The following is a 10,761-nucleotide window of genomic DNA, read 5'->3' on the forward strand; positions in this document are numbered from 1 at the left end:
ATAGCAATATCCGGCCGGATCCGGACCCGGATAGTGAGTCCAGTACATCACTAATTTCCATATAAAATAACAACTCTTTAAAATGAAAAAAAAAAATATTAGGAGTATATATAAACTACCTAGAGTTTTGACAAGCTAAAACTTTGCATAAAATATTTTCAGTAACAATTATAGCTTAAAGTGTTATTACAAAAAATTCAAAAAAAATTATAATAAAAAAGTTGTTAACAAATTATTCAAAGAAAAAATTTAATATTAGAAATTATTTAGAAATCATTTTAACAGTTTAAAATATAATATTTTAATAGCCGAACTACTCCAGAGAACAATTAAACAAGCTCAAAAAGTTACATTTGTGCTTACTATCTAAAACTTCAACTAATTGAAATAAAACGAAGTTCATAAAACTTAATGTACACAGAGTAAAGTGTAAACTGAACAGTTAAGCCTGAACTGATTAAAATTGGCCTTACTGTATTCTATTTTCCAGACAATTTAACATAAGACAGTAAATAAATATTTTAAAGTTACTTAAGTTAGGTGAGCTTTTTTGCATCTTGCACAAAATTTATATATAGATACTTTCAATAAAAAAAGGACTTTAAATAAAAAAATCAGTCTAATACTTAAACTTTAAAACTGAAATTAAAAACTTTTTTCTTAAGTATATTTTAAAAGTTATATCATTTGAAAAAACAATAGTATTACCGAATAGTATTTTAAAAGAGCTTCAAGTTTTATAGGTAGAGTTTTCATAAACATAACAATAAAAACTATCAAACATTAAATATTAAAATTACTTTCCTTCACAATTAGTTACACAATCGTAGTAGATAATTATTCTAATTAAAACAATCTTAAGGTTAAAAAATGTTTTGAAAACAATGGGTTCAAATTTAATTCAATTTAAATTAATTATGTCCTTATAAAAAACTATACAAACAAATTAAAAATTCAATAACCAAAATATTTGTGAATCTTCCAGAACTATGAAAAAGAATTTTGCAACAGCTGTCAATATAATTTATCCTAGAAATTTAACTAAAATCCACAAAATTCTCATCTCCGCCTCGAAGAAGCATCGTGACGACGCTCTCTGCTGCCACTAGAATGTTTGTGGTCACTCTCGTGCTTGTTACGCTTCGATGATTTTTCATCATCTCTGTTCCTCTTTGATGTTTTTTCTTCTCTCCTACTCTTCTTTGCCTTCCTCTCATCCTCGCTGCTTCTCTTACGCTTCTTCTTCTTTCTGCGATCTTCTTCCTCGGACGAGGAGTCGCTGTCGGAAGACGAGGACTTTATCTGCTTCTTTGATTTTTTGGTCTTCTTTTTTTTCTTTGGCGCTTCTGTGTAAGTGATAGTTTACTAAAAATATTTATTTCATAAAAAATTACAATTACAATAAAGTGCAAAAGCTTGGTTCAAATCTAACGATTTATAATTTTAATCAAAAATGTTTTCACTATTTTATATAGATTTTACTAATAAAAAGTTATATCTACGAGCAAAAGTACTACAATAACCAAAAATAAGCATTTATTTAAAAGTAGAGTAAAAAATAAAATGAACACACCTATTAAACTTTTTCAAGTTGTCAATTTAAAAGGCATCAAAAAATGTTTTAATTTAAAAAACCAAGAATATTTCTACCTAAAAAGTATTTTTACATCAAGATTTTGACTTAAAACTTCAGAAATTTAAATAATTAAGCAAAACATAAAAACAGTTTTAGTTTTTACAGAAATGAAAAAATACATATATACCTACAGACAATTAAAAAATGCTCAACAAGCATTTTAAAATCCGGCTAAACCTTAAAATGTCATATAACAACTTTAAACAACCTTCCTCGGACGAGTCGCTTTCTGAGGAAGACGAAGAGGACTTTCTCCTCTTCTTTGACTTTTTGGACTTCTTGATCTTCTTTTCTTTTTTGGGCTTTTCTGTTTAAGAAATATTAAAGGTATTTTGCTCAGGTCATGAAAGTTGCTTATACAAACACAATCATGACTTGTAAAATAGTGTATTCAGGTCGCACCTTTTCCTTCTAAAAATATTTTCAGTATTTCATATAAGTTTTATTAGTAGAGATTAGTTTTTGTGGCTAATTCACTTATTTAAGACACTATAACATTTGAGAATTTGAAAAATAGTCAATATCTAAAAAAAAAAGTTCTTTTTTTTTACTTTTCAAAACGACATAAAAGTGTGTGAGTTTAAGAACAACAACAATATCGATATACTGAGACTACTTTTATTTTAGTATGTGAACTTGTAACCTTAGAATACTGAAAAAATAAGCGGAATATAAAAATAATTTTGTTTTGTAAAGCAAAACATTTCTATGTACATTACATACAAGTTACAATAATTTATTCTTTTTTTTTGATTAATGTATTATCATAACTATTAATAGTTTTCTTCCGTTAAAAACTACTTTTTTTTTTCACAGCCAACAACAAATTAAGTTAGTCAGCAATAATCAATCATAAAAGAAACATTACATCAAAACAAACTTTTTATTTTGATATCTGGCATGGGGATCACGTAATCGTCTTCTTCCTCTTTCTTAACATCCACTTTTTCCTCATACATATGCATCACCTGTGTGTAAGTATTCGCTTAAACACCAAGAACTAAGCATTTGACATAACTGTAGATTTTTGTTAACACTTCATCATGTTTTGTTTTAATAAGATTCGATCGCCCTTGTTTATTCGTTATTTAATTTTACTAACCTGTGGCGCCACCCCGTGCTCGTGTATCTTGTTGGTGAGCTCGTCGTTGTGCTCGTTCTTCTCGTCCTCCTTCGGCACCTTGTACTCTTCAACGTGGTCCACTCGCATCTGACGACCGCATACCTGTTGGTCAGATTTAAAAATATTAACGTTTTTGAATGAATGTTTTGATCCTGAGGCTTTCTCAAAGGTAAAATATGTTTTCAAAGATAATTGTCAAAGTTTGAGCAATTAACATCATTTCAAGTTTTTTTGCGTATACCAGTTGATTGTTTCGAATTAAGCACATCAAGTTGGAAACTTAAAGGTTGACAATAAAAAGAAAGGCGTGAGCAACACCATGTTATTAAAGATAATTATTTTAGTTTAAGTGATTAAAATTTTAATATTTCATAATACAGTTATTAGAAGTATAGTTGAACTAAATTTAAGTTTTAAAGTTTCAGCTAATTGCAAACTGTTTCACTAAAGTTATAAAGTCCTCAAATACTAACAAAAAATAGCATATAAATACTAGGTTTAGTGATTCCAAAGTGGAAAGTTTAACAAAGAATTAAGCTTTAACATGAAAAATTAAATATAGAACTTTAACCAATCAAAAAAAAAAAGCAAAATTGTCAAAAAGAGATTGACTGTAGGTGGTTATTATCACATATATATATATATATATATATAGTGCAACAATTTGATATATATATATATATATATATACATATAAATAGTAGTTAAGGACTTTTCTTTTCAAATATTTATATTACCATAAATTAATGGTAACTGTAATAGCAATGACAGACAAAATTTCAAAAATGACAAAAAATAGTTATCAATATGTTTAATTCAAAAATGTGCATGTACATGGTTGCCACAGACCAAGCTGAGAAAAATTTCCTGACTTTTTACCAAAATTTTCCTGACTGTTCTAAATCAAACTCAAAATCAAACTTATTCTAAAACATATAATCTAACACTTGAACCTATATAAAGCATTCAATCTTATTTTAATACAGGTTAAAACAACAGTTTTTTAGCTGAATTCAATCATCAAACTTCATTACATCACTTGAACCATTTGTGTATAATTGATGTATTTGCAATAAACAGCTCTATCAGCAGAAAACTTATATATTACCTTATAAATACAGCTTGTTCATTATTATTCCAGCGAGATCTTTTCGAAATGTGGTCCAAGGCCAAAATTTATCATATATGATTATTTTGTTCGGGCCATCTGACATGACTGAGCTATTGCACTGTCAGGAAACATTTTTTTGTTCTGCTCCTCCAGTTTATTACACGAACTAGCTGAGTAATTGTGCTTGACAGTGTGCAATGCCCATAACATTTCAGTGGTTGTGGTTTGTAACTTACTTACCAAACCTATTGATGGGCTTATACCCCTGCTCTCACAACTTGCTACTCTGCCGCTGCTCTCACCACTTACCCCACTGGAGCTTGATCCAGCATTATAGAAAAATTATTGTATTTGGTAAACTCCTGGTTTTTTATTTCTATGTCCAGCTCCATTCATACAGTGAGTGCTTTTCTTCTCATATTTGACAGTAACAGAGTACATGAACACTACTTGCATTTAAACTTTTGTGTATATATCACAGTTTCACTACGGAAGTGTCCCTGCTACAGATCATCAATACTAAAAAGTTTACAAAATCTGCTTGTTCAAGTAGGGTACTTGTTCAATATGTTAATAGAAAAATTTTGCAGTTTTATAAAGGATATTTTACTTATTTATACAAGATGAAGGCATTGGAAATTGAATTATTTTGTAAATTTCTATGAAACTTTGGAATTTTTTTGTCTGACTTTAAAGGATTTTCAATTAATTTTTACCATTTGAAGGCTTTGGAAAATAAGGAAACTTGTAAATTTAAACTGACAAATCTGACCTTTTTTTTAATTTTATCAATTTACCTGACCATTTGGCAACTCTGCATGTAGTAAACTATTCCTTTTAATCAAATAAAGAACCATATTAACAAAACAAACTTAAATATATATGTAAAACTTACTTTTGATCCATTCAAGTTATCCACAGCAAGCACGGTGCTTCTCTGGTCTTCAAAACATAAAAAGCAGAATCCCTTTGACTTACCCGTTTCTCTGTCTCTTATCAAGTTTATACTGATTATTTCACCATACCTGAAATTTGAAGGCAATTATTGAAAAACTTTAATACTGGTAGACATGTAATTATGGAATCGCAATAAAAAGTTTTACATGATACTTTTTAATTTTGTATTTGTACTGTAAAATTAGCTTTAAAAATAAAAAAAAAGGTTACACATTTGTACCAGAAAATATTACACAAATGTATTTTATGTAAAAAAGTTAAAAGAACCATTATTATAATTTAATTATACTACTTAAGCTTTTAATCAAAGTATTATTTTTGAAAATAAAACAGATAAAAAAGTAATGAAAAATTATAAACCAATCAGGGTTTTTTAATATTACAACAAAGTAAACTTAGGTAAATGCAAGGTGAAAATTACTTTTACAGTTGTAAAATAAAACAAATTTACTATAATAAAAAACTACTTATAACTAGCCAAAGCTTAAAAACTTTCACAGTTAATCTTTTTTAAAGAAAAATGCTATGACTCTTATTACCATGTTTATAAAATACCATAACTAGGTATAGTCATTTTTTAGGATTAAATTGTTTAACTACAAAAGCTTAATACAAATTGTTGACAATAATTTTCTTTAACAAAAACTGTATAACTAGAAATAGTGGTTATGTTAATTACCAACAAATTATCGTTATAAACTAGTAGATTTTTACAACATAAAAAAACCATCTGCAGAAGTAATAAAAAAAAAAACAAATACAAGAAAATAATTTAGCAAGATAAAATTTATTGGGTTTAAAAAACATAAATCAACCTATTGTTTAGAATTCTAAAAGTACACATATTTCTAGATAATAGTTAAATAAATGATGAACTATACAAAAAAAAGTTAAATAATCAAATTCAACTTACTGTGAAAATACAGTGATTATATCGCCTTCGGACAGGTTGTATGGCATGTTTCCAGCGTAAATCCACGCACTTTTTCTGTACTGCCAGTGCCATGAGTTGGCCGTGTTGGCAGTTCCAAGGTCAAGTTCCCTCTCATTCAGCTCATTTACCGCTCTTATCTTTGTCAGGACACTGTTTATAACATTGTTTATCATGAAGTTTATGACTAACACATCTGGGTGACAAGTAATTGTAAACTAAGTTTAAAACTATTGAAAATAAGTAAACAATCAGCTATTCATGTTATATAAATTTATAAAAATGTTTCTACTTATAGAACTTCTTGTTATTTAACTTTTTAAATTAAATATTGAAGAAAAATGTACATACAAAGCTTTATAAAAATTAGTATACATGCAAGTGAAGAATTGTAGACTACTTAGTATACTTAGCTGTAGCACAAAAAACATTATAAAGTTTTTTTTTGTGATACTTAAGCTATATGAAGGTAACTACTTTTTTTTACAAGTTGATCTTATATCAAGATATTAAAATTACCTAGCAGAACATTTTTGCCATTTGCTATAAATTCAAACTAGTTTTTGAGACATAAGGGTTAAAAGTCAGAGAGCTCAATATGTTCTGCGAAAAAAAAAAGGTTAAAAATGTGTTTTTCCCTTCAGTTTAAAAAAACGGTTCCAACCTTTCGAGTCTATTCTTGACTTAACAATAATTAATTAAACTGTTGGACTTTTTATAACTTATATATAAAATTTCATTTCAAATGATTAACTTTTTTTGGTAATAAAACGTTTATTTATCTTTTACTTTTTTTAAATAATTACAATATACTTCTTTCTTTTAATTTAAGAGTCATTTCCTAAAAATTAAAGATTTTCAAGTTAAAAAATAAAGGAGAATATAGTTCTGTAAGAAATTTCTTAAATAGCCAAAAAATTGGAAATGAAAAATTTGTTCTCCAAAAATCTGAATATATTTCTAAAACTAATTTAAAATTTTGGTGGCAAAAAACATTCTATAGAGCTTTCAAAAAAGGATCAATGTTAATTTAAAAAAAAAAAAAAACGTTGAACCCTTCCAATGACCTTTATCTATTAGTGTAAATAATATATTTATTGTACCTTTTTATTTAATTTTGTTTTTCTACTTAAGAGGATGAGGGGGAGTAAAAACTATTTTTTAATATTTAGTCTTGTTTTTTACATGTTCTACTAGCAAAAGTCAACAGAGCCTACACCTGGACTTGCATATGTTGTGAAACAAGCCCTAGTTAACATAAAGGTCATACATTTTGATCATCAGACCATAAGCTTTTGGTAGACTTAAACTTGGTCTCAATTTACCAAAAATTTGTGGCCTGATGATCAAAGTGGTATGACCAAACCTTTATGATAACTTCTTGACTATAGGATTAAAACTTTTACAAACATTACTTGGGTATGTACAGCTATCATAATACTGAGAAACATTAAGTATAATATGTATGATGATATGTTTATATAATTAGTTTATAATACATATTATTTTTATTCTTTGACATATATAAAGCAGTAGAGGTACTGCAAAAAACTATTATTTTTTAATAAAGGTGAATTTAGTGTTCAAAAACATACAACTATGATGGGAAACCATAACTTACACACCATAAATAAATTAAGGGCATACGGGAGTAAATCACTTTTTTCACAACTTAGTCTTATTTTATTAATTTTTTTCACAGAGCTAAAAGTTGCTTTTTACACATTTTTAAAACTCAAAATAATTTTTGAGATATAGCTGGTCAAAGTTGGAGACTACAATAGGTTCCTTTTTTTAAATAATTTATTTTAAATATTTTTTAAAAAATCTTTTTGACAGAATTTTCTAAATATTCCAAAAAACATTTCCTGAAAGTTTAAAATGATTATCTCAAAAAACATAGTAGAAGAAATATTTTTAGTAAAATAGTATTTGTTTGCGGTTTAAGTTTGTGCCTCCCATAAGGAAACTACTGTTGCCTCCAAATTTGACCTGATGTAGCTCAAAAATAATTTTGAACTTTTAAAATTTGTAAAAAGCATCTTGTAGCTTTGTTAAAACACAATAAAATAAGATCAAATCATTAAAAAAATGATTTAATTCCTTATGCCCTTAAATCTAAATACTTTTCTATATACACTTTGTTCAACTTAAGTAAGAATGAAAACTTTTTTACATGAAAAGTACAAGAACAAAATAAAATGTATGAAACATAAAAGTTTGAAGAAATAGAGAGTAAAACACTTTTTACAACTTCATCATTTTTTGTAGTGTTTTAATTAGGATACAAGTTAATTTTTTTCAGTTTTTTAATAATAAAACTAAAATAGCCAGTTGAAGCTGGAGAGTACAACAAGCTTGCTACAGAAGGAGAAAAATAAAATGTTTAACTAATAAAAATCTATTTTATCCTATGTCTATTAAAACAAACACCTCAAATTTTTAGGAAATGTTGTTTGTGGTATTTAGAAAATCCAAATAAACAAATTAAAACTTTAATATTTTTTTTGAAAAAAAAAATTCTACAATAATTTTTCACACTTCAACGGAGCTATGAAAATGTAGGAATACAATAAATTTTACAACAATTCTTCTTAATATTACAAGGAACATTTTTGGAAATTTGAGTTAGTTATCTCAAAAAATGTATGAGAATATAGGTTTTTAGTGACTTTTTTAATAGTTATAATTTTGTTCTCCCATGAGGAACATATTGTACTCCCCAACTTTAACCAGCTATTTCTCAAAAAATTGTTTAAATTTTAGAAAGCTATAAAAGGCAAATTGTAGCTTTATTAAAACTTTAAAAAAATTAAGTTACAAAAAATAAATTACCTACAACCTATGGCCTTTTTTTGTTTTATTATCATGCTTTAAATATACTTTAAGAAATTACATTTTTGAGTAAAACAATAATAACATTAGCCAAATAAACTATAGTACTAAACTTACTCTAATTTTAATACTCCAGCCCTTGCCAAAAATTGTTATGCAAATATTACCAAGATAAAAATAATATTCTAAATTAAGCAGAGAAAATAAAATAAAATTGAAAAGTTTTCGAATTAAGCTAAGGTTTAAAAAATAAAAAAATAAACATTGGCTCCTATATGAATTTTAAAAGTAGAAACTATAAGTCAGCTTTTAAAAAATACAAAAACTTGAATCAACCTTGAAACTATAAAAAATAAGGAACATTTTACTTTTTTCTTTGTTTTAAAGTTATTGACCACAAAATTTTTGATAATATTCCTAGAAAGAAAAACTCAATTGTAATGATATTAAAAAACCTGATAAAAAATAATTTAAAAGAAAAAAATAGGTTTTTATTCAAAATTAAAATAATAAAGACTACCACTTTAACAAATGGTGAAAAACAACTGCCATGTTATTTAAAAATTTCTAAAATAAGATCAAAATGTGAAAAAGTGCTTTAACTGCCTATGCCCTTTACAAAAATAAAAACTACTGACTTTTGACACTTATCATTTATTCTATTTTTAATAAACATAATTTTGATCAATACAAATCAGTATAATAAATACCCAAACACTTTAACTATAACTAAAATAGGCAAAAAAAAAGTCGTATTAACTGATTAATTGAAAGTTTAATTACATTATTTACTTAGAACAAATAAAAATCACTTACTTCATTGTTAGCAGTTAAAATTGAGTATCCAATATATTTGTTTTAAGCAGCTGAAAAAAAAGTATAAAAATTCATACAAAAAAAACTTAGTTTATGTATACAGATTTTATATATGTAGTAAGCATAATTTATAAGTTTGAAAACAAAATATCTAAAACTTTAAATTAGCTAAATGTATAAAAAAAATCAATTTATAAAATATGCAAAAATAACTAAGTTACATTAAATAATTGAAGTATATTTATAATTTTAATAATTGGTAATCATACTATGTTACCTATAATTTTATTTAATTTATATTTGTTATAAAGTATCATATATTTAAAATTTTTATTTCATTCCATTGAGATATATAGTTGTTAAAATAAAACTGAAAAATAATATTATATATCTATGTTCAGTTGATATAAGTAATCAAACACTTTGTAAGTCTGACATTTTTTCCCAAACTTTGTTGATTAACCTATAAATATAACAAGGAAAAACAATGTAACCTATTAGATTAGTTGAAGTTGCACAGCCTACAAATAACAAAACTTTTTAGAATTTTTTTTTTCACACTAACGAATTAGATATGCCCCTAAATAATATCATAAAATTTTAGTTTTTGTAACTTAAATTGTTATGCAATACAAAAGATTATTTAACATTTTATTTTTAGTAAGAAAGCTCAATTTTTCTCAATACTTAAACAACTTTAACTATATCAACACTGATACACTCACCTTAAGATAATACACTCATTTTTAAATTTACTGTAATCTATGAGGATAATCCTTGTACAGTCAATTTAAAATTTCAGTACTGGTAAAGAAATAAATAATATGTATTCTAAAGAAAAATAAATCTCAAATTTCATTTAGAAATTCAGAACTTTTTCAGGTCTACTAGATTATTTCAAGGTTTTTGAAAGTACAAGTTTTTTGTTCATCTTTACTACAAAATTAATTTAAAGGTAAAAACTGGCTTTTATAGTATAAAAATGTTAAAAAAGTATTGTAATACTACCTTAATTGTGTATTAAAATAAAATAAAATTCTAAATGCAGGGTTGCCACTCGCATTTTCAAAATTTTTTTTTCAGGTTTTCCAAATTTCTTCTAGGTTTTTAAAAGTACACATTTTTGGGTCTATTTTTATTTTGAAGTTAAGTTTAAGGTAAGGAACTGTGTTACATAAAATAGAAATATTAAAAAACACTGTAAAGCTATTTTAAATATGTTTTTATTAAAAAAAAAATTGATAATGACAAAATTTTTTTATTTGTATGATAGATTTTTTGAGTCAAACTAAAATTTTACTACTGAACATGTGAAGATTGTTAAAATTCCTGTTTTTTTTAGTGAATTTTGT

At 25.8% G+C, this 10,761-nt stretch overlaps 1 protein-coding gene across 1 annotated transcript; it reads right to left on the minus strand.

Annotated features, from left to right (window-relative positions):
* Window positions 1-228: 228 nt before the first annotated feature.
* LOC145832829 (uncharacterized) lies at window positions 229-10,226 on the minus strand. The gene is made up of 8 exons (XM_082940102.1): window positions 10,135-10,226; window positions 9,410-9,459; window positions 5,741-5,911; window positions 4,766-4,895; window positions 2,739-2,861; window positions 2,517-2,604; window positions 1,845-1,943; window positions 229-1,346 (listed from the first exon to the last, which is right to left on the minus strand). The coding sequence occupies exons 2-8, from the start codon at window positions 9,412-9,414 to the stop codon at window positions 1,060-1,062; spliced, it is 903 nt and encodes a 300-aa protein (XP_082796228.1). The 5' UTR covers window positions 9,415-9,459; window positions 10,135-10,226; the 3' UTR covers window positions 229-1,059.
* Between the last annotated feature and the right edge of the window lie 535 nt (window positions 10,227-10,761).

This window comes from Thalia democratica, chromosome 1, assembly GCF_965202585.1.
Source record: "Thalia democratica chromosome 1, ktThaDemo2.hap1.1, whole genome shotgun sequence".
Classification (NCBI taxonomy): Eukaryota; Metazoa; Chordata; class Thaliacea; order Salpida; family Salpidae; genus Thalia; species Thalia democratica.